The sequence below is a fragment of the Pinus tabuliformis genome, chromosome 1_2, assembly GCF_031772625.1.
Source record: "Pinus tabuliformis cultivar Carrire ecotype Pingquan chromosome 1_2, CPIR1, whole genome shotgun sequence".
Taxonomy (NCBI): domain Eukaryota; kingdom Viridiplantae; phylum Streptophyta; class Pinopsida; order Pinales; family Pinaceae; genus Pinus; species Pinus tabuliformis.
Window position 1 is genome coordinate 628741073 of NC_142298.1, and position 26071 is coordinate 628767143.

At 36.8% G+C, this 26071-nt stretch overlaps 1 protein-coding gene across 1 annotated transcript; it reads left to right on the forward strand.

Moving 5' to 3' along the window:
- Positions 1-11571: 11571 nt before the first annotated feature.
- On the forward strand, positions 11572-13122 carry LOC149207201 (protein JINGUBANG-like). Its single transcript, XM_089393859.1, has one exon. The coding sequence runs from the start codon at positions 11734-11736 to the stop codon at positions 13096-13098; it is 1365 nt and encodes a 454-aa protein (XP_089249985.1). The 5' UTR covers positions 11572-11733; the 3' UTR covers positions 13099-13122.
- Positions 13123-26071: the final 12949 nt, after the last annotated feature.

Consider the following 26071-nt stretch of genomic DNA (forward strand, 5'->3'; position numbering starts at 1 on the left):
TCTTCAAATAAAATATTAAATCTGCATATTGAGATTCAGAATCAGTGGCACTTATCTGATTGATTGATTCAGTCTGATCCATATCGCTAGATTCAGGAACGTTTGATGCTCCTGCCAATATCCTGCAAAAACCTTGGCCCCTAACAATCTTTGCTGGCTTTATATCTAAGTCATACTCTTGAAGCGCTGTGACCCAATTGGCCCTTTTTTCACCCAGTTCTTTTTGAATTAATAATTGCCTTACAGCTGGGAAAGGGACTATTACTTTTATGTGAGTTTTCAAAAGGAAGGGTCTGTAATGTTTGACTGCTTTGAATACAGCAAAGGCTTGTTTCTCCACATCGGAATAATTTAATTCGGCACCCTGAAGGTTTGAGCTAAAAAATGAAATGGGTGCTTCTAAATTGTTGTCATTCGGTTGTGTGAGTACAGTAGCATATGAAGAGTTGGATGCGATAGTATACAATGTAAAATGATTAGAAAAATTAGGAGTATTCAAGGCTGGGGCATTGATTATTGACTGCTTGATGTCATCAAAAGCTTGCTTTTCTTCTGATCCCCACTTGAAGACTGAATTCTTCTTGATCATTGTCTGAAGTAGTAATACAATTTGAGAAAAATCTAGAACAAATCGTTTGACAAAATTAATCTGACCCAAAAATGATTGCATCGATTTTTTATTGTGTGGGAAAGGGATTTCAGAAATTTCCTTAATCCGATCAGGATCAATATAAATGCCATCTTTCGATACTATAAAGCCTAAGAGTTTTCCTTGATCAAGAGCAAAGAAAGACTTCTTTGGGTTCAGAGAAATACCGTATCTTTTGCATCGCTGAAAGATTTGATTTAAATCGTGCAAATGATTAGATCTCTCTTTAGAGAATACAGTTATGTCGTCTAGATAGACCACCACTGTCTTATTAATTAACCCTCTAAAAGTTGTATCCATAGCTCTTTGGAAAGTCGCTCCTGCATTTATTAGTCCAAAAGGCATTTTCTGATATGCATAGGTTCCCCATTTTGTTCTGAATGTGGTTTTAAGTTGGTCGTCAGGATGAACCAGAACTTGATTGTACCCTGAAAAACCATCTAGAAAGGACATCAATTCAGAGCCTGCCACTGATTGGAGAATTTGCTCCATAGTAGGCAATGGGAAATTGTCTTTTAAGCTCGCTTTATTCAAGTTCCTGAAATCAATACAAATTCGAATGTCGCCATTTTTCTTTCTGACTGGCACCATATTAGAGACCCAGTTTGAATGTCGGACCGGAAAAATAATCTTGGCTTTCAAGAGCTTGTTAAGCTCCGACTTTATCTGGCTCTCCAAATTTGGATGTATTTTTCTTAACTTTTGCTGAATCGGTTTCTGATCAGGAAGCATAGGAATGGTATGCTGGATAATAGATGTATCATATGTCTTCAAGTCGTCATATTTCCAAGCAAAGACCTGTTTGTTTTTTCTTAATAGTTTAATAAATGCTTCCTTTTCTTCCTGGGAAAGTCCTATTCCTAAGTTGATGTTTTGAGGAGCATCGTTAGTGCCTAGATTTATCAATTCAAACCTAAGGGTAGAACTTTGAAGCTTTGTATTAATTACAGGTTTAAACCTGTCTTTGATATCATAAAGGTCTTCAAGCTTTACCACTGGTTTAGGGATCGAATTTTCTTGAGGCGTTTCTTTCATCTGTAGATCATGATCATCTTCCTCAATAACTTGATTGTTATAGGATTTTTCCGAAGTTAGAAACTGCAAGATATCGTCATCATGGTTAAATACTCTCCAATTAGTGACATTGTCAGGAATTGAAGGCCTAAAAAGTAATTCTACAGAAAATCTATCAAGGTTGTAGTCTTCAGAAGGTAGAAGCTTAGAAGCTACATTGGCCAGTAGGTCGGCTGCCGAATTTTGGGATCGAGGAATGGAAGAAATATTGAATGCTGAAAAGTGTGAGGTAAGATCCTGTACTAGCGATTGATAATGTTTAAGGTGAGTCGAAAGGCAATGAATTGCATTTCTAACCTGTTTGACAATGATTTTTGAATCGCCGAATACTTTTAGATATCGCACTTCAAGGCCGATTGCTTTATATAATCCCTGGACTAAAGCTTCATATTCGGCTGTGTTATTAGTGCACTCAAATTCTAACCTACAAGACAACATTGTCTTTTCTCCTTGCGGACTGACCAAAATGCAACCTGCTCCTGAACCTTCACTGGACTTAGAGCCATCAAAATATAAAGACCAAAATAACGGAGTATTAACAAAAATATCTACATTTTTCTCAGGATCATTAAAACATCTGGACTTGTCAGTTTGTGAAAAATTTTCAATCTGAGATGTAAAATGATTGACTGAAAAAGGAGATGGTTGGGCAACAAAGTTGCCAAAGAATGATTCTGACGAATAGTTCCCCAAAATGTTGTTGTTGAATGCCACAGGTTGGTTTTCTTGCTCAAATTTAGTAACTGTGTGGGTCATATGCTTCTCTCGATCGATCCTTATTTGATTTGGCTTTCCCTTGTAGGGAAGCCACATATGTGACCAATCTGTGGAAATATACCCATGCAGCTTTTCAGACCAATCTCTGCTCAAAATTAAACCATAAAATTCAGGTATGTCGGCAATTAAGATGTCAATCCTCTGTACAATCTTGGGGTCAGCAGACAACCTGATGGTTACAGAATTAATTTCTCCCACAACCTGCACTTTAGTCCTATCCAACTGTACAATATGAATGGCAGACTTCTGGGGTTCAATGTTCAGTTTAGAGCAAACTGAAGCTGGCATTATATTAGATGAGGCCCCTGAATCAATTAAACAGTTGTGCAGGTTTCTATTATAAATCTCATAAGTCAGCAGGAAGGGTGGAGTGTGAGAATTTGATTTATCTCCAATTAGAACTGAATCGGTAGCTTCAACCATACCTGCAGGAGGCTGGCCTGAATCGTTGGCAGCTCTTGCACTGGGAAGGGGAGTAGACGGAACAGCATTTAATTCTTTAAGAAGTAATTTTTGTTGATGCTTTAATTTGCTAAGTTCAAACATGGTTATATTTGCCTTAGTTTTCTTCATGTCATCAACAATGTTATATTCCATTGAATCGGATACCACTAGTGTCTTGGATGTTGAAGGAGAATTAGAAGTTGAAGGCTGGTTTTGGGGAACTACTACAGGCGACTTCTTTCGGGGGACTTTTTCCTTTGCTGTAGCAGCACCTGCGCTCCTCTTCTTTGAAGTTGCCTGGGCGGGTTCAGAAGTGCTTTTACTTCTTGTAGTAACCGGAAAGGCTTCTTCTTCATTCTCGGTATCAGAGTTTGGGAGTATAAAATCCCACATTCCGTGGCATTCAGCTACTTCTTCTTCATCATCGGTTTGTGAAGTTGTTTCCTCTTCCTCTTCTTCTTGCTCTGAATCTGCGTTAGATATAACATTGGGCGGTTTTGATTCAGTTTTCTTATAAGTTCTAAATGGTCTTTTGTTTGAGGTTTCGGCCACCTACTTCTTTATCTCAACCATTTCGTTAGACAATGTTTTAAGGACCTATTGTAAACCTTCCATGTCATACGGGTCCTTTGGGGTTTTCTTCTTGGAATCTTCTTTAAACGAGACTTTTTTAGCTTTTCTATCTTCCAAAGCAGCTTTCTTCTCTAGAGCATTGATGCGCTTTTCAACAGCAAGTGCTTCTCTCATGTTTTCAGCTAAGGTAGGTTTCCCAGCCCTGTCTACAAAAATAGCTATGTTGGCAGGTAGGGCAGTAATATACCATTCGCTTCGGATTTGTTCACTTGGTTTAGAAGTGGTAGGGATTTTATTCAGGAGTTTATTAAATCTGGCATTAAACTCCTTTATTGGTTCCCTGTGCTCTATTCTCAGATTGGAGAGGTCGTTTATTAAAGTAGCTAAGGACCTATCATCTCCATATTTGGTAAGAAACTGCTCTTGGCATGTGTTCCAACTGGTAATTGAACCAGAAGGTAAGGAAAAATACCAAGATCCTGCTGATCCTTGTAAGGTATAAGGGAAGAGTCTTACAACAACATCTTGCTCTGTCACTCCTTTTAAATTAACGGCTAACATAAAATTATTGATGTGTTCTTCAGCCTGGGTCCCGTCATCTGGATTAAATTTAGGCAGCCATTTTTCGGGAGCATCGGGTAGATCATGCAATGGTGCAGGCATGTTGACTGCTCCTGGCCTAGTCCATGGGTCTGCCATTATGATAGCGACAGTGGTTGACACTACTGTTTGGATTCCAGATGTATGGGAAGGGATCACAGATGAGGAGTGAATAGGTTGGGATATTGAGGCTTCTGATCCCTGATGAACAACAATTTGTAATGGGGGAGTGGATGGTTGACCTCGCAGAGGAGAAAATGCAATGGAGGACGTGGATGAAAGCTCTTCACTATCAGATCCTTCAGTAATTTTCTTTGCCCTTTTTCTTTTAGGTAAAGGAAACTCAGTGGGTTCAATACCGAGTTTTTCGCTCTGAAGTCTGGTGAGAGGGTGAGTGAGGTTGAATTGCGAAGTCGCACTGCTTTTTGATACCTCAGATTTCTGTGGTGAAATCGAGAAGCTCTGAAGTTTATGGATTAGAGACTAGACTTCAGGTGATTCAAGACCTAATTGTTCTGTGGTATGATGGGTTTGAGCAGTGCTAGTTGATTCCCCTTCTCCTTGTTTGGATACCGGCGAACCAGTGTAGAAATGGGAAGGTCGAGGGGATTCGGAGGGGGAAATACTCTTGGAATGGCTTATAGGTTTGGACTTATGTGCCATTCACAGTTGATGCCCTCCTTCTAGCGCCAAAAATGTCGATGCCCCGAAAATCGTTGCAACAACATTGGGGAAACCACCCGGTCCAGACCTTAATACAGCTCCTTTTCCGTTTGGAATAGTGGCTCCGACTGGGGATAATGGGACCAGTTTCCCAAGAATTATAAGTAAACGGGATGGATGAGTGACATATGATATATGGTGGTGATAAGCGAACAACTAAAACTATTGGCGAAATATACTAACTATAATCTAATCCCGGGACTTATCAATTTTTAAAGCGTAGCGTTGATAATCTGTGCTTTAAGGTAGGCATATAGATAACTCTAACGCTAAAGCATAGATGTTTAAACCATTTAAGATTGCTCTGCATAATTAGTTATGCAGAGCGATAATAGCGAATTACTACACTTTGTCATTCATATCATTGCTACATGCATGATTAAAAGAGAGGGCATATCACAAAACATCCAATAGTGGAATGAAATGAAGATTTGCTGTTACAGCGCATACATGTATTCAACAATAGCAAAAATAATAACACAGCAATTCATATAAGAGGAAAGAACACAGATGCAGATAAAAGTACCATGTAAGCTACTTAACAATCCAGTATATTAATCGCTATGTCGCAGTCCTTCCTTCAAACCAGAAAGCATTCCAAACAATAGACAATAGTGCGCAATTGTATAAAACAGCCTTCTCGTTAAATTAAGAACTATCGGTCGAGTTTCACAAAAGAATATAGGCTGAAGCACAGTAGTGCAAACTTCAGCCTTTAAGTCTATTACAAAATTTTACGACCCTTTCCAAAACAATGAAAGGGTCTATAAATACTAAGCTAATCTAAATATCTAAGAAACTGAAAAGCTATTAAATTGGCATCAATAAATATTTTCCATCTTCCTTGGCGATCTGGCAGTCGGCAGCAATGCTTCATTAGGTGAGCTCTTTGCCTTTAAACCTCAGGTGACATATCGCCAGCATTGGCTCTACTTCTGGTGGAGTGTTGAGACGCGAAGTGAGCTGGGCATCATATGTGGCATCCTGAATGTCGGGGATCAGGCATCCGAGAGCATCTGTTAAACATTTGAGGGCCGACCTTTGAGTGTGTGGCTTGATTAGAAAGAGCCAATATGCCTCGGAGGTTAAAGTATTTACTCCAGCGATTAACCTTCCCTTTTCCTCCAAGTCATGATAACTTGTTTGTTCAATCATATTTGTTGTTGTTATGCTTCCAGGTGTGCACTGGGAAATCATGTTTGCCAAATAGAGTGTGTTTTTGACTAAATCAAACATATTGCTGGCAATCATTTTACACCTTGAAGTTGCCCTTTTCGCTTTCATCACTTGAGTGTTCCACTCCGTGAAGAGTATGTCCTTATATGTCTCATAGATTCTAGGCAAGTTTGCTGCCTTCCCCACATCAGTATCTTGCCAATCAATATATCCGGCTATGGTTTCTTCAGCCTGATCTAGCTCATTTCTGGCTTTCTCTATCTGCTGACATACTGTTGTTGATATTTCGCATAATGGCTCAGCCTCAGTAAGTTGCTGGCATAGGAGTCTAATCTGAGATATTAATGCGCCATTTATTTGAGCTGCTTCTGCTCTGAAATCCTCCACTTTCTGGGTGCCCTTGATGTCTTCAAGTTGCGCTAATAGTCGAGTTATTTGCTCGTCTTTTGATTTCATCATCAGCTCATTCGCCGCTTTCAACTGTGCCAATGCCTCCGACAATTCTTTCTGCTTCTGGATTGCGCTCTGGTCGATTCTCTGTTTTTCAGTCTGCAGTTGCTGGGTTAATATATTGTTTTCTTGCTGTTGTGCCAGCAATTGCTCTTCTACCTGCGCTGCCTTGTTTTTCGCCTCGGTTACTTCTGCCTGTAATGTACAAATCTCCTGGTCCTTAGTCTTCAATAGAAGACTTACCTCCGATGCTTTGTCAATAGTCGCTGCAGAATAAGCTCCCGCATACTGCGACAGCTTTGTTAGATCATCGGAGGGATCCAATTCCTCCTTCCAGACTACATTGCCCGTGATTGTTTGCTCAGGAAAGATAGAACGTTGATCAAGCCTTCGTCTCTTCCTTGAGCGCTTAACAACAGATTTATACTTTGGGCTATAGAAAACATCCAGGGGAGGAATATCTTCCACTTGGAGAACAATTTGATCGGAAGGGTCTATAGTAATTACTTCAACATCCTTTGAAATGGGTGGGCCGCTGGTTCTGCTTAGAACCTGAGAAGAAGTGGTATCTGGTACATCGCTTATCTTAGAGGTGTATGTATCTTTGGAGCCTTCCTTTCCACTGATAATGGAATCGAATTGGTTCCATTGTTCAAGCAATTCAGGATCAATGGAGGTCTGTTTATGTTGCTCTGTCTGGGATTTGCTCCGCTCTTTTTCTTGATCTAACCTCTGCTGCTCCTCTAGTTCTTTTCTTTGTCTCTCTTCTTGCTCCCTTTTCTGCCTATCTGCCAATTCCTTTTTCTGCCTATCTGCCAGTTCTTTCTTTTGTTTCTCCTCTTCTTCTTTCTTCCTCTGTTCCTTTATCTCTTTCTTCTTTCTCTGTTCTTGATCCTTCTGCGCCTTTTGTTGTTTTTCTATCTGCTCCTTCTTTTGCCTCTCAGCTTGCTCTTTTCTTTGCTTTTCTACCTGCAGCTTCTTTTGCCTTTCCTCCTGTTGTTTCTTTTGTTCGTTAGTTGTAACAGGAGGTTGGCTCGTCTGTTGCCGAATAGGCTCGCTTGAGGAAGACGCTGGGGTTGTTGTCAATAAATCTAGAGGCAGAGTTTGCAACCTCTGCTCTCTAAGTTTATTGAACTCAGTTAACGTCTCATCGTTATATCTCATTCTAGCAAGCTCTTTGGTCTGGCCTATTGTATCGGCGACGACGAACAGGTCATCAAACATATCCTCTTGATGGTCAACTTTTGTTAATTTGGCCTGTTCTAGGGCAGTATAGACAGTTTTATGTGGATCATAGAGTCTGCTTGGGATAGTGGCCAGGGATAAAGCTTGCATTTTTGTTGCCTCTTTTTCTGCATGCTTGAGATCATGCAGAGTAAAAACACCAATTCTCAAGGGAAAAGAGGGCCAGCCCCTCTTCTTTTCTTTCTTGAGAGTTTGTGTGACACTCTCGGCCATAATCTGGTAGGAGATTTCTCGGGCCAACAATTTGTCTGGAACATATAAAGGGAGAACGTGCGGCTTGGCCTGGCTCCCATAAACCCTAATATAGGTAAAATGCTCTTCTCCAAACCAACCTGCTACAGCTGGTAAGTCGAAGGAAGCCAGATAGGAGATTTTGGGAATAGGCCGATCAAAAATGGAATAATGAATGGGAACCATAAAATCATTGCAAATTTGATACAGATGATCCTTGTAAGAGGACTTCCACAATTTCTGATGGTACAAATGAATGGGTGAGGGGTCTTGGGTGGTCCACCTCCAACCGAGGATAGGAAACTCAGAATTAAAACACAAAGTATCCATAATGTAAGCACTATAATAAAATGGCGGGATTTTCCTTTCGGTAACTCTGGATTTGGCTCTAAAGTCACGAACAACTACGACCAACTTATCAGAAAGAATGGTGGCCCAATCCATGATTATACTATTAACAGCTGCTTCCATCAGAGGAACCATTTCTATGTCGAAATTAGCAGAATCATGTAACCCCCATAGCCTACACATCATAATCCCCGCATAGCAATAGGGAGAAGCTAAAGAATCGACGGAGTACTTACCCGAGCTTTCGTGCTTGTGTTTGGCCGGATTCTGCCTCCAATCCCGGATGGGTTCAGATTGTACTTCATTCTCGGCTGCAAATTTCTCCACGAAGGCTTTGTTATAGATTTTCTCTGGCTCGGGCAAATGATACATTTGCCTTAGGTGCTCTGGCTTGAACGACCCGAAAATCCTTCCATCCCTTGTGTGAAACGTTCTATCGATGATTGGAATTTCCTCGATTGCCCAGCGCACTACATCAATGTAGGGAAGGACCTGCTCTCTGGCTGCTATCCTGTGGAGGAAGGAATCGGCCAAGTCTTTGAGAGTAGCATCGGACTTCTTCAGTACATCCACACTAGCTTCTGTCACTATTACTTTGGGTTGCTCAGCCTCTAATAGATTATATGTGCCCTGCCATGAAGTCCTAGTGAGACCAGTGCACGTAGTGTCTGAAATTAGTCCTTTCTTCTTATCTGCGGCAGCTTGTCCTGCAACAGATGTAGCAGCGGAGCCCGCGGTCCTCTTGGATTTCTTTCCCATCATGCTTAGGCTTCTCTCAACAGATGAATTCTACACAAATGCAAGAGAAATCGTAACAAGGAAATAACAATGACAATCCATAAAGGGAAAGATATATCATTTGAAGCGTGGTGAGATTAATTCTCAAAAGTGGCTGCGGATCCAATCACTGGAAAGATATTGCAGATGCATTAATGGTGATTTAAGGCCTGCTACCCATTAAATGAGTATCACACCGTTATCCGGCTGAATGACCCCCTTAAGCGTGCATCAGATATTTTGGCAGTTAAACACAAGTGTTCGTTGATCGAAGGGGCAAAGTTTTAAATACACATGCATTACCTTATCCCTGCATTTAACGGTATTTTGAAACTTGCGCTTTATCAACCGGATATCAATATAACTTTAAGGCTTCAAGCGATGACTTTTTGAGAATGCCGACCGCCGATGAGCGATATCGCATCGCATCGGGAAATAGATGCTACACAATCATTAGTAAAAGATCCTGCTGAGTGCCGATTGCGACATCGCATCGGACTAGCGCGTGGAAACATTGCAAAGTGCATATAAAGTGATTTGCCGATTTCCGATTGCGATATCGCATCGCATCGGGGGTAAGACCCGAGCGCCTTATCAAAGTGCATGGGATTCTGCCGACGGCCGATAGCGATATCGCATCGGGTCGGGCGTATAACTTAAAGCGTTTCTTCCCACATGAGGCAGTGCCAATAGCCGATCGCCGATATCGCGTCGCGTCGGGGCGTGAGTTATGTGCCCTTATTAGGTGTGCATGGAATATCGCCGATCGCCGATAGCGATATCGCATCGGCGGAGAACAAGGTGCTGTTTTTGATGTGTTTCTCATGTCATTGCGATATGCGATCTTGCGATCGCTTTATCACAATAACAAAAGATTGCTTTATTATTGGAACACTATTATTCAAAAAGGCTTAAATACATAAACTCATTTGATTATCATACCTTTTTGAACACAAAAGCATTGATGCCAATTAAATTTTAAAAGGGACCCATTCCATATGTTAATTTTTTGTGTGAATGAAAATGTTATGAAATGGGGGGTTGTTGTAGAGCACAACAGGAGGGAGATATAGGTATAGATGGAAGGGGGAGAGAGAGGGAAAAGGAGAGAGACATAAAGAGGGAGGAATAGGCACAGAGAGAGTTGGGAGAGAGAGGGAGTAGGGGAGAGAGAGATTGGGGAGAGGGAGGGGGAGAGAGAGGAGAGAGGGAGGGAGAAGGACACTAAGATGAAGGGGAGAGAGAGAGGCAATAAGAAACAAACACATATAGATATTATATATAATTATATAACTAGCCTAAATCCATCTTAACCCCGGATATATCAAGCGCCAATAGGGATCATATCTCTCAAGGTGCAAACCTTTCCTCAAGTTTTGCAGTCAAAAAAGAGGTTGGCACCTCAAGAGATTTGATCCCTATCAGTGCTTGATAGACACAATGTTGAGATAGATCTAAGTTGGTTATATATATCTGTGGTGATTAATATAGTTTTTAAACAATTATAAGGAATGATTTTTTTTGGTAATTTTATTCAAAATTTTAAAGAGATTTTTAAGAATGATATTTTCTAAAGAGTAGAATTCAATTATACATTCAAAAATATATTTTAAATAATAATTTATTTTATTTTATTTAAAATTATATAGCCAAATTTCAATAAAAAACACTTTTTTATTTGTTTATGTTTGTTAGGTTGTCATTTTTTGGTCAATCAAATACTATAAGTGTAATTTATCTCAAAATAGGGTTTCAAAATTTCCATAAAAATAAAAAATAAAAATGTATAGATGGTTTATATTTAATAATTTAAGATATTCTCGGTTGCATATACAATCTAATGGATAGTCAAAAAACAAATCCGCGTGTGTGATCTCTACTCTATTTTGAGGTGGCATTACAAATTTTCAACATTACACAGATTAAATAGTTCATAAATTAGATTGCAAATAGGTATTTTGATGGATATTATCTCATTATTTTTTTCACTAACCAAACAACTTTTGGTCAATTTATTTTTTTATTATTTAACAAATCTTGAATACATTCAAATTGAAGAAAATTCACAATTTAATAATATAATTGAAACTAATATCTCTATTAGATTTTGAGTAAATTCCACCTCAAAATATGTCCTAAAATATTCCGAACATATAATACATAGAGTAACAAATTTTGATGGGTATCACCTTTAAAGATTTATAGCAATAGTTTTAATAAAGGTAAAGACATCTGATAAAATTGGAAATTGAAACGATACAAAAAAATTAACATAGCAATAGTTTTAATAAAGGTAAATTGGAAATGGAAACGATAAAAAAAAGATTAACATGGTCCTACCCAAGAATAACATTTACAAATGGAGAAATGGTCCAAATTAAAAAAAGAAAATGGTCCAAACAAAAAAACAGCTTTAATAATAGTGAGAATATTACCATTTTGGTAGGATATATGAGTTGTATTAAATAATGTTGTCGCATGGGCAATGCTTGGCCGTTCACCATCCGTGGTCCAATGTCTGACATATCAACCCAGGGCTTCTGGTAATTTTCGCTGGTAAGCTTAATGGGAAAGGCAATGCGTTGGACAACAAAATGATTATTCGACTCTGATCACCTGTTGATCTCCGTCCACTTACAATTGGTATCTAATTTCAATTTGACAATATGTTCTCCTCGCTTAGAGCAAGCGCCTTACTGTCACGGAACAACACCAGTGATTCTTCAGCTATGAACCTCAATGGTAAAGAGACGAGAACTAAATCGCAGGGCACTCTTCCATCTCCAATGAGTTTTCTCATCACCCAGGGAAGCGGACAGTCTGATTACAGTAATACAGGATCTACAAGAAGCTTGCAGTCAGAATTAAATATTTCTTCTACGCTAACCATCAACTCACAGCCGAGTCTTTGTTCACAGGGTAGCATATGCTCGATCCCCCATGTAGGGATCGGTGGGCCTGCAGGGAGCAACCTCGGAGACGGCGTGTACCAATGCATAGGTACATTGAGAGGTCATGGCGGGTGCGTGTTTTCTCTAGCAATGGCGGGCAACGTCCTCTACAGCGGATCCTCCAGCAATGACATACGGGTATGGACACATTCCGAGCTCAATGAGCACTGTAAGTTCGGTCACGGGGATGGAGCTGTCAAGTGTATTTTGGTTTCTGGCAACAAGATATACAGCGCGCATCAAGATCATAAAATCAGAGTTTGGAAACGCGCTGAGAACATACAGCCCTCTGAACATAAGCTGGTGGTCACCATGCCGACACTGAAGGATTATGTGATGAATGCCATACCACCTAAGAAGTATTTTCAGGAGCGCAGGCACAAGAAGGTACTCTGGATCGAACATCTTGATACTATATCGGCTCTGTCGGTTGATAGAAATGGGTTTTTGTACTCGGCTTCGTGGGACAGGACGGTCAAGATCTGGAGACCGTCCGACTTGAGATGCGTTGAATCTTTCAGAGCACACGACGATGCCATCAATGCGCTTGTGGTTTCGCCAGATGGTTTTGTTTACACAGGATCTGCTGATTCTAGAATCAAAATCTGGGCGAAGGGCTTTGGAGAGAGAAAACATTCTCTGGTTGCGATCATTGAAAGACACAAATCTGCTATCAATGCACTGGCTCTCAGCCCCGACGGCTCCATCCTCTATTCTGGAGCTTGTGATCGATCCATCATTGTTTGGGAAAGGGAGGAAAGCGAGCGGCACATGGTTGTCTCCGGCGCCTTGAGAGGTCACAATCGCGCAATTCTATGCTTGGCGAGTGTTGCAGAATTTGTATGCAGTGGATCCGGGGATAATACAATCAGAGTGTGGAAAAGAGGAGAAGGAAACGTGCATTACAGTTTGGCGGTTTTGGAAGGTCACAGAGGGCCTGTTAAATCCATTGCGTTGTCTGTGGATACTGTGGTTGGATGCCGCATCTACAGCGGGAGCCTGGATCACGACATTAGGGTTTGGTGGGTTTCTTCACGTACAAGCTTTTCTGATGATAAGGAAGATGTCACACTACCTTGAGAACCCCTCAGATTTTCTAGTGGAAAGCTTAAACGCAATTATTCGGCTCTCTATCATATGTGTGTGGAACGTTAAAAGCTTCCCCAGAATGCTAAATCGTACGTCACTTTTGCTGGATAAATAAGATGGTAGATTAGTATTGTTTGAAGGCTTCTAATTGCAAAATTTTGCTCCTCTAGAGCACAGTTGGGGTATTCTTTCTGTTTCCAAATGTAATGCGTTTCCGAAAAAAGAAGATAAACAGAAGTAGAAGCTAGGATACAGGAAGCGCGAAACCAACCAAAAGCCTCTTTCTGGATTTGATGAGATGAAAAAATAATAATTCTTTACACCATAATTTTTCATTAACAACTCTTTAGGCAAAGTGGAAAGAGATTCATGAAGTGTTTTATTTAGTTTGATATTATTACGGGGATTTAAACCTGGATATGGTCAACCTGAATTAATTTTTTAAAGCTAAAAATAGCATATTAAGATGTGGATAGAGTTCATAGATCTGGAGTAAATTTTAATGGCTAAATCTGGTTATGGTCAACTTATTTTTTTCAAGTAAAAATAACATACTAAAATGTGGTCAGAGTTCAAGATCTGCAGGGTAAATTTTAATGGATTTTGCCTCTTATAATTGGGGTCCTCGTGTTTTATAACAAGTTGCTTTTAAACCATTGCTTAGTTTAATCTAGTGTAACTGTTACAGGTTTTGATTTTTTTGGGACATTTTCCCTGGTCAATGTTTGTGTGAAAATAATGTAAGAGTGCAAAAAGACATCCTGTAAAATTTAAAAGAAAGAAATAAAGAAAGAATAACTCAAGATGACTCTTCAAGTATAACTTCTTTCACTCCAAGCATTAGTCATAACTGAAGAAATCTTGGTGATGTCAAATATTTTGTGAAAATATTTGCAACTTGATTTTTAGTGGGCACATATTCTAGACTCAAAAGACTTCGAATAAGTTGGAAATTGAAGTGCATATGGTTCTCAATATATTTAGTCTTTTGATATTTCACAAAATTTTAAGAAATGTGTATGGCACTCAAACTATCACATCATAATATAGTAGGTTGATACCATTGAATACCAAATTCAGTCAATAAATGTTGCAGCCAAACAAGTTCTTGACTCGAGAGAACACATCTTAATACTCAACATTAACTATAGATAATGCAATCACTAATAAATTAAATTTGTAAGACCAAGCAATAGAAATAGAACCAAGATAGCAAATACAACCAAAATAGGCTTTCAATCATCAAATGACATAACTTAGTTTGTAAGCTCAAAAAAAACTAACAATATATTAAACTCAAACACTTAATTTACTCTAAATATATCTTAAAATTATTATTATTATTTAAATATTTTTTCAAATCTCATTATCTATTTTTTTTTTTATAAAATTAACCTAAAAGAATAATCTAAAACACCGAATAATCTATTATTTTTAAAAAACAATTTTCATAAAATTAAACTAAGAGAATAATCTAAGATAGAGAATAATCTATTATCTTTAAAGAACAATTTTCATAAAATTGAACTAAGAGAATAATCTATTTTCTCGTGTGCTCTTTTAAAATTCTCTTTAAACAAAGAGAAGAGACGAAGTAATACGAGAGGATTTGGATGGAAATTGATATGATAAAATAAATGTTAGAACTTCAGAATTGTGAAAATTATTACCGATGGGCATTATGATAGGAATATATAGTTGGGATTTTTTTCAGAAAGAAAAGTTGAATTGTATTATGTTGAGTTTGTATAATAGAACATTCATACAAAATATGAGAAATATAATCCATAGGATGAGCCTGAACAGAGCATATAGCCTGGACACATTAGCAGACATAGACAAAAAAAGATGAGCACTACAAAGATTCCAAAATACCCTGTCAGGATGAAGAGGAACCATTTTAGTTTTTGTGAGCTTCCGACAAATGTAATTTCAGTAAACTCCATTAATTTTTATTGTAAAAATTGCCATGCAATTAAGTAAATTTGTTATTTTATAACCATTATTAAATTTGAATTTAATTTAAGTGCAATTTTTTTAATATTTTGAAAATATCCCATAGGGAAGTGATGTGAGATAGTTTTTTTTTTTAATATTCTAAAATCTTTGATTAAGTATTTTGTTTTACACAAAGGGATAGAAATGTTTATATATAAAATGTTTATACAAAGGTATGAAAATCTATAACCAAATGCTTTGTAATTAAGAAAATTTTTGCTTTTTTACACGTATTAAATTAAATATTACACAAAGTTATGAATGGTTATCCAGAATGCAATAATGTTAATTTTGTAAATAAATTTTTAATCTCAATCTTTGTGACATAGTGTTTTTTGGATTCTACAAACCTTATAAATTTTGGAGATAGGTTCAAAAACATTTTCCAAAAATAATTAAAATTTTGAAGAGTTAGATTATATATTTATCAACTAAGTAAAATAATTATGGATATTAATTTATGAGATGTAAATTAACTAATTTACATTAAATTTAGTCATTATCAAGTTTCAAATTCAAATCTCTTAAAATTGATTTAAAAGTGGGAGCTACCTATAAAGAAAACAAACAATTACATGAGACTTAACAATATTTCACTAATATGCAGATCATTTTTCCATTCTAACAATAGTTGAAATTGTCTCAAACCTCAACAAAATCTATTATAAAAAAAAAACTATAACATGACAATACCCCATCATCACAAGAGAAATGACAATATTTAACTGAAAAACACATCATTGTTCTATTCAAATATACATCAAATTTATTTCCAATTTAAACAGAATCCACTAACAAACCTATCATTCTTCCATTCAAAAACTGCTAAAAAAAACTCTCTCTAAATAATTTAAAAAATTAAAAAAACATAGAGTACTAATTTAAATAATTAAAAAAAAAACTAAATAATATATTATTGATTTAAATAATTTAAAAATAAATAAAAATAAATAATATACCACTAATGTAAAATATTGATGACATGTCAATGATTTCAACTCCATTGATCCACTCGCCGGCGTGCCATACCGAGTTTCGTCCTCCATGGCCGTAAACGCTCCTCGGCTATTGTGAATATGGCGCATTACAATGTGTAGGCCGTCATCATTGTACTAAATGCTCTTCGTTTGTGGACGCAGCCAGAAGCGATGCAAAGCAGGACGATGCATCAGCACTGTGTTAGGCTGTCACTAGACAGCGATGTGTCAATTATGTCGTATGCCATATTTGCTAACGAGGAAACAATTCTCCAAACCCGTCCCCACATGCGGGTATGAAATTGACGGGCACTTAAAGTCTGCACATTACGTATCAAATCGACAGTTACGTCTTTTGTTTTACCCATAAAGTAAACCACTTTTTTTAAATATGGAGTGTAATATTTAGTTTTATTTATTATTATATAAATTAGTGTATTTATATAAATTATATGATTAATAAATGTTGAGAGATTATAATACATTTATATTATTAAAATCATAAAAAAAAATAATTATATTATAATGTTATTTTAAATCACTTATTATTAATAATTATAAAAAAAAAATAATATAAATTATATATATATATATATTTAAAAAAATTAATTAAATTTTTAACTATAAATATTTATTTATCTTAGAGATTCTTAATATGTCAATAAGTTTTGATTCAATAAAATGACTTATTAATACCACATGCCCAAAAAACGATAATTCATGTTTATATGGCAGTGCTCATATGCTGTATTTTTTTTAATTAATCAAATGAAGTATATTTTTTTTAATTAATCAAATGAATTAAAAGAGAAAAAGGACATAACTATTTTTGAGATAAATCTCAAGCTTTGATTAATAACTACTATAAAAAATATTGTAGAATAATACATGGAGGTTAAATCCTGACCATTCACTTAATAGTTGTTGATAATTAAATTAAATCTTACAAACCCTATTTCAAAATAGACACAACTATCTGCTTAAATATATAACTTATTATATGTAAGTTTATAAATGGAAAATTATCCTCTATATAACATTTTTTATTTACATTTATCCTATAAAGTATATAGGGAGCTCACAAATGGGCCAAGCAAATTTTGCTAACCCTATCATGTCTCAATGGAGGGATTCTCATTAACCATGCTTTCATTGACTTTGAATTGTTTCTCATTTGAATTAGGCTTTACACTATAAGGAAGATAATATGTGCATGATAGATTTAGTGGTAAGATGGATTTATGCCCAAATTTATTATGATGTTATATGTCAGTTTCATATTTATCATGAAAGGAATTAGCTATTCAACACACCATTGAAATGTTTTAACAACCATGTGCCCATGATAAAATCTCTAGATGTACAAAGCTTTCTTTAATTTTTTATCCTTCTTGGTGCATGAAAGATCTAAAGTTAAGATGAATCTATGCTAATTATTAATATGCCTCATGTCAGCTCCCATTATAAGCACAAAAAAAATTACAAATCTCCTCGTAGTAAATAACACAATTCAAATGCTTTAACAATAACTCTAGATTTATCATGTAGAAAGATCAATTGTTTAAAATATAAACATGTTCTTAAATTTTGAGCTTAAAAAATATTTGCTCTCAAAGATTTTATCCCCTTAACACATAATAAATCTATGTTAGTGTTTTCACATGTCACTTTTTTCTTCGTTGTATCAATGGTATATTGAATATAAAAAAAATTAAAATGCCCTCTAAATACAATAAGAATTATTTTACCTTTAATTATTTTATATACATAAATAAATATATTAAGATTAACCAACCATTACCTCTTTGTCACGACCCTTTTTAACATAATAAGCATAACAGTAAAATTATAATTTTTTTTTATATGATAACGGTGGTCAACTTATGAACCCACCTCTTTTATAAGAAAACTAACCTAAACATCTAACCCGGTCTAAACGCTTGTATATACATACTTAACCTTTATTGTATGTACACCACTGAACTTGTGTGATCACCGGCGCAAATGCATGAACATAAGTCTTATGGATAACCTTAATCGTTTACCCATCCTGTTGAATTTGATTAACCGACAGATGGTGAACGGATACTAAGCCAACTCATTCCATCCGTATCCAAGTGGCATGACTTCACGTGAAGCCCATGTGGTGACCCACTGTGGTTTCCGCGCCAGGCTTTTTCCCGCTCTGATGGACGACGGAGATCTCTCCTTCTCATCGTGTGGCTCAGATCATCTTAAGGGTTTAGTCGCCAATACTTATGACGCCGGGTTCTTCGGATCAACTCATTTGTTCACTCTTGCTTCGGCCGAGCGCTTCCTCAGCTTGTCAACTCCTCTGTGCTACTCTGCGGTTCAGGTATTAACCTCTCCGCGTCTTCACACCTGAACTTATATTACAGTCATGATTGTTTATTTCTCGAGTTATTTGGATTTGCTACGGTTCTCGTTGCTTACCATAAGTTTTTGATGTGCAGGTGGTCGGCTATTCGCAGTCTCCTACTGCTTGCAAGGGTTTTGCCGTCTCCAAGCTACACGGGTATGCCCTTCTTGCTTTTATAGTTTGTCTTTAATGAAGGTTTATTTGAGCCGGTAAGGCATCATTCTCTGGTCTGAGGCGTGGCTCATGACCATTTCACTTACCTGTCTCAGGTCTGGTCATTATTGCTTCGAACCCGTGTTACATTTGTAGGCGGCCTCCTTGCCGGGACCTATACTGCGTTATCAGCTAGGGTTTGGCTAGGGTTTTATGATGGCTTTCATGCCGTTCATGTAATGTATATTTAATGATGAATTTGGTCTTCGGTTATGGTATAAAAGTGTCAAGCTTGTGTGTATTCTTTAAAAGCCCTCTCAGAGCTATTCTCAGTTCTTCTAAGCGGCAATGCTACTATACGGTTGTATTGTTTCGGTTTGGTTCTAAGTACTTTTAATATATAACAGGACTTCTTATGAAGCTGTGTTAACAGTCCGCCTTTTGTTTAAATGAATACACTGCTCTTGTTCATAAATTTTGGTCCATATATTTGTTGGCTGGTTCTGTCTTTGTACCGCCGGTTGCTGTGGAATAAATTATCCTTTCAGTGTTATCGTTCCTCCTTCGCTTATCTGTGTAATGCTACCCTAAAAGGGTTTTATAAGACAGTCATGCTTTTCTTACGGCAATAGCTCATATCTTACGGGTTGTTTGCATGTATTCGTTTTTCATTCGGAATCTTTATACTTTTCATAAGGTTTAATGCGGCTTAAGGAAAGTCTTGCATTCGATACTTGAATGTATAGACAGTCCTCTTCCGCATACACTGTTGATACCATTCTCTGTATATGTACATATATGACCTAACTTTATGTACTGCTAATTGTTAGCCTAATCTTTGAATTCTGGAAATTTCTTCCTATAAGCTCAACTTACAGGGTTGCATGCTAACGGTTTTTATGAAGCAAATCTTTGTCAGCAACTTGATGTCGTATCTATGCTTATGCTATGCCAATTCCTCTCATCCATCTCTTGTTTACAGCATTATTTCGTTTAATGTTTGTTAAGTTCATACGGCACTAGTTTCCGCATATTCTTGCTTAAAGTTGTTCAGCGTATGTATATAGCAGTTCCGCTTGGGTTTACACCGTATTCTTATTTACGCTTTAATGCTTGTCTTTACAGCAGATATATATATATATATATATATATATATATATATATATATATATATATATATATATATATATATATATATATATAGATGCCGTATTCATTTGATTACACTGTTTGATGTTTACGAGATTCCCCGTAGCTTATACAGCATTGTTAACTATGCTATATTCCTGTAGTTTATACAGTGTTATTGTTTTTATTTACGCGCGGGTTCCGCGCAGGTTCTTGGCTGGTCTGATTAAGGTCTGGTGACTGCCATGCTTGGGCAGCATGCTTAGCTCCGCACCGTTCCCTAACCAAGGGTTCTGTTTAGATTCTTCCTTCTTATTATTTTGTTTAGCTACTGCGGTCTCTCATACCGCCAACCGCCCTTAGGGTTTGACTCTGTAATGAGTATTTATCTCTAAACAACCAAGTTTATTATTGCAGCTAAGAAATGACCACAGATGTAACATTATCCTACAGAAGTCTCTGGTACTACGTGCATTGTTCTTTTATAACATCTACCATTGACTATTGAAAAGAAACACAGATACCCAAACTTGGTCTGTACACCCTCAATACCTGCTCTTTATTCTATAGTTTTGTTAGAAAATGCGTACCTGGATAGCCTGCTACCGGTGTTTCTACTTCCAGAAGTCACCTGCATTCACTTTGCTCTTATCCTCCCAACCTTGAGATCCACTTATGCTGGATTCTCCCCCCGAGCCGTCTTGCAGGCCTGCAGCCCTCAACAAGACTTATGCACTACTGTGCTAGGTTATCTGGTCATTACCAGACTTAACCTCTTTTTCTCACTCTGCTCTCTCATGGAATTCTTCTCTCTGTCTGTTCATCAACCTGTCCTCTCCCCTGTTAGGGTGCTCGCTGATCCATTTAACCAATGCCAAGAATCAGTTGTAACTGATATGTAATTTAAAATTACTTTTACGCAGGTTTGATTAACTGATTGGTAATTTAAAATTACTTTACGTGGGGTTAATCACAATAGGTATATTACATACTCCCCCCCTTAACAGGAACACCGTCCTCGGTGTTCATCTTTCGTCGGAACTTGATATTTTACTTGTGGTATTACTATCTAATCCACACAAAATGTGATCCCTTTCTCTTTGAAACCAATGATTTCATTCCAAGAAAAGACGACAAACAAAATAGTAATGATATAGTCATAAGAAATATCATTAGTTATAAGCATCAATAGTCATAATCATTTGTAATTGCAAAAATATGCAACTTCTAATCGCCACCACCTGGCCCTTGTTCATTCATAATAAACAATTCTCTGTGTCAACTTACCATAACTTACCATCTTATGCTTGAAAATCATGAATACTTTCATGTAAGCCTGTTAATGGAGGTTGGACAATTCTTCAACCTTCCATGGTAAGTAGTTCCTGCAATATATGACTAACAAATTTAACCACATTAGTCACTATATTTTGAGTCAAATGAGACACTTTTGACTAGCAATCAATTGTGCAATGTTAGATGCTTTCTAAATCACAGTACTTTTACAAGTACTTAAAGAGCACTAATGCTAATCATCAAATGATAAATCACTGCTCACGTGCACACTGAACGAATTCTTACTAAAGACATCCGTAAAGTACTTCAAGAAGTACCAAAAGAGCACCTAGCTCCCTAATCATCAAACAGTCAATCATTTCATCAAGCAAGAATTGTCTTAGCTCCCACTAAGATGTTCACAACATTATTAACACAATAAAGGAATTAAAATTTCCATTTATTCTTTATCGAGCACTAAGCTCATTTCTTATTAAATGTGCATAACATATTTTACACAACTATATGTAAAATTCATTTTTAACATAACATATAGCTGATGAGTTAATTCCTTTAGCCATGAGTCCACAATGGACTAAAGAATTCCCAACCCATGGGAACTGGTTCTCACAACCAAATTGAGTCATTTTCACATCCAGACAGTTTCTTTGATAGAGACCTTACCAGGTCTAACATGGAATTCCACTGGCCAACCAGCTCAAGAATTCCAGGGAGAGGAAATCTGGGCAGACAAGTACCATCAACCCCTCCGGGCAGGTAGCTGCCATCAACCCAACTCCGGGCAGACAGGTACCCTCAACCCCTCCGGGCAGGTAGCTGTCATCAACCCAAGGCATTCCAACCTTTCACAGTCCGGGCAGACAAGTACCATCAACCCAACTCCGGGCAGGTAGCTACCATCAACCCAACTCCGGGCAGACAGGTACCCTCAACCCCTCCGGGCAGGTAGCTGTCATCAACCCAAGGCATTCCAGCCTTTCACAGTCCGGGCAGACAAGTACCATCAACCCAACTCCGGGCAGGTAGCTGCCATCAACCCAAGGCATCCACAACTGTCTGTCATGTTAAATTTCTCTTTTATTACTCTTTCTCATAGTAATTTACACAATGAACCATATGAACATTATCATTAGCATAACAAACATGCATGTATACCATGCATTTACACTTAACCCCCGACATGGGTCCACAACATCAAGTTTGATGGGAAACATATCCATCATACACGTTGTATGCATGCAAATTTTCCAAATAACATAATTCATGCATATCATATAACATCATTCTTTCTCATTTATAATTGCATTTCACATTGCAGCAATTTATGTGATGAGTTTTCTTGTTGCCATTAAGCTACCACTACTTAATCCCATCAGCAACGTTAGTTATAAATATGCATCAGTTAACACGTATTCCATTTCCCAGAATGTTCATGCATACAATATTGTCATGTATAAAAACATATGCAAATACTCATTAATGTATAAATGTCAACAACAGTTGAGTTAATACTCTCAACATTCCCAATTTTGCCATAGTCTGTTGTTCCAATTCAAATCATCATTAACGGAGTATTATCTTACGTTTACTATGGCTAGCTTTAGTCATGCATCGTTAGTGTAATTAAACATAATTTCTCTAACATACAAGAACATAACTCTTATGTCACAATGACTAATCTTTGTGCATACTATTTCTTGTCATATAAGCCCTTCTTTAATGTATGCAACACTTATTCCCTTCACTCGAAGACCACCATCATTTCATACGACAAACCACATACCTCTTTCTTAAGGAAGTCATTTTAATCCTCATTTCTCTATCTTCTGATGTGAGGATTTCTCAAGATTCCCTTTCAAGAAATTATTAAAGATGTCTATCTTTCGGCATAAAAAACCAAGATACAAAAACGAGGTTTACTTATCCTTTATGCATCAAATCAAGCAATCAACAGAGCTCTTCCAACAAGACAATCTCTCGAAGAGATTATTATTTTCAAGGAAGCTATCATGACCACTTTCTCTAAGTACGCAGTCTCCTAATTCCAAAGTCAAAATAGCTACCAATATGCAACAGGTGTTCTCCTAACACAATTACTTTACTTAACGCACATAGTTCTTGTCATGAAAGAAGTAAGGATTTTGGTTCTTGTATGAACACTATTCTAATGTGTCTTTGAAGGAAAGAACCTCTATTTCCATTTTCAAGAATTCTCATAAAATCCTTTATCTTCATACATGAAGTATGCATACTCTTAGGATGAGACTATATTTATGTATATATGTAATATACTCTTTCCTCAAGAAATTAGGGATAAATATCTATGTGCCTAGAAGCACATCCTTAGTTATCTTTTATCATGCATGTAATGCATAATCATTTCACTAGAACTTAGGGACTAACTAGAATCATTAGCATATATATATATATATATATATATATATTTCAAGAAGCTTTTATTAAATAAAGATACATATTTTAATTCAAGCAAACTTGGCCACCTTCCATGCTATGTTCTTAGGGCATTTATAGACCAGAGACAAGCATTTCACACACAAGACTCTCGTGGAGTCTTTCTAATAGGAACTACCTATTTTCTTTACCAAGAAAACATACAAGATAGTCAATCTTTAACTGGATGCCTTAGCACATTTTCTTTACCAAGAAAATCTATAAAAGAACCATTCTTTTATTGCATGCATTCAAATACTTTCTCTACTAAGAAATCATATAAAACATTCATACGTGTTCTTCAAGTAAGTGAACAAGACACTTATCTTATCCTTGGATCAACATGCATAACTAACAAGTTAAACCACCCCTACCGGAAGCAATTTCTCTACTTATGCAATTAGAAGCATAATCTCCTAAGTGTCACACATGCACTAGAGCTACCATTTAGTGCTATATGCAACAACTATCATAACACTACTATGTGACCATTTCAGGATATAGAGTTCAAGGAGACATTATGAAAATCATTAACATCAACACTCTATAGTTATCTTTTCCAATTCCTTAAGCATGGTCAAAAGAATACTCACATGCACATCGAGCGCTTACCTAGTCATCCCAAGACTTAGAGTCTTCTGCAAGATTCTAACACTCAAAGCTTGCTTTATCTGGTCATCACCAGACTTAGCGATTTCTTTTTCCCATCTCCGTCTGTCCCTACAGCACGGTCTTCTTCCTTCTCCTTGCTTCCTTTTCTTTTGGAAGCATCTATGGTTGGGGAAAGTAATTAGAGTTTACTGACAACTGTATTAACACAGGTAGTCTGTTTATGAATAATTATCACCTGTAATTATACCATGAATGGGTCCTAGAAATGTTACCCACTGAACATGTCTCTACCCTTAACTTCACACTGGAATGCAACATGCATAAGAAATCCATCATTCCCATAGTAGAGATAAATTCAACCATTATTTAATCGAGGCTCCAATGGTTTTTATCTCCCAACAAGTAATAATTAACATCAGCACATACCATGCTATAATGGATTTCAGTTAATTAGAAGGCAATCATCATTAGATCTATTAAGACATAAGAATATACTATTCATCATGCATGCTCATGGTGAATAAAATTAAGAACTCTTCTTATAAACAACTGGAACTATAGCACACACATTCCATGCATGTGACATCAATCAACCTTCACTTGTTTACGAATTGTAACCATCTTAGTCCAATTCAATTAATGCATATAAGTTTGATGGGTTAGTCATACAACACTAACCAATCCCAACTACCAATCGTCTTCATGCACCCATGACAAGACTGAACCACAAGTTAGTTATGACAATCAAGTCTCGCTGCTTGACTCATTGCATGTTTTCAATATCTAAGGGGGTTCTTCTAATGGTTTTTTTTTTTTTTTTTTAAAACAATTTGTCATCCTATTCAAGGATGTTCCCCATAATTTATATTCATGCATGACTCATTAAGTTTTGTTCATGGTAACTTCAATTTTGTTTAACGAATGTATCATTGTTATTGCCATATTTGCAAGGTAAAAGTTGGTAGTTGATTGTCACTTTTCTCCCTGAGTGTTCAATATTGTTCATGAATGTAATGAGTACTCAATATTGTTCTTAGGTGCAACAAAAGTTTCATTGTCTTTTATCCTCATCAGGAATCCAACGTTATGAGCGTAGTTATGCAACATCTTATTAACTACTTCTCAAAGAAGTTATAAACATGAATCCCACCTGTCATGCCAAAAGTAGTGTACGGCATAAATGAATATGCGAATGATTAAACTCATACCCGAGTTAATGCCTACTAATGGCGTACTTCAATATCCTTTCCGCTTACCATTTTCCAAAGGCGCCAGTATTGCAACCTTTCATAAGATTATTAACGTTATAATGACCTTCTCATCCTTTAATATTCATTCACATCCCAGCCTGCATTTCCTCCATTTTACTTGTTGACTGCTAGCAGATTGTCGTTTTCTGTGTCAGTTTCCTAATTGATAAACAAGGAAATCAATTTAGCTGAATTTATTACTTCCTCAAATATATATATATATATATATATATATATATATATATATATTTATTTATTTATTTTTATTTTTTTACGGCTGGGTTTTGCTGCTCCAGAGGCCACAGTTTTGAAACCTCTGCTCTGATACCACATTGTCACGACCCTTTTTAACATAATAAGCATAACAGTAAAATTATAAATTTTTTTTATATGATAACGGTGGTCAACTTATGAACCCACCTCTTTTATAAGAAAACTAACCTAAACATCTAACCCGGTCTAAACACTTGTATATACATACTTAACCTTTATTGTATGTACACCACTGAACTTGTGTGATCACTGGCGCAAATACATGAACATAAGTCTTATGGATAACCTTAATCGTTTACCCATCCTATTGAATTTGATTAACCGACAGATGGTGAACGGATACTAAGCCAACTCATTCCATCCGTATCCAAGTGGCATGACTTCACGTGAAGCCCATGTGGTGACCCACTGTGGTTTCCGCGCCAGGCTTTTTCCCGCTCTGATGG

Coding starts and splice junctions, on each gene's coding strand:
- LOC149207201 (XM_089393859.1), top strand. CDS start 11,734: ATGTTCTCCTCGCTTAGAGCAAGCGCCTTACTGTCACGGAACAACACC.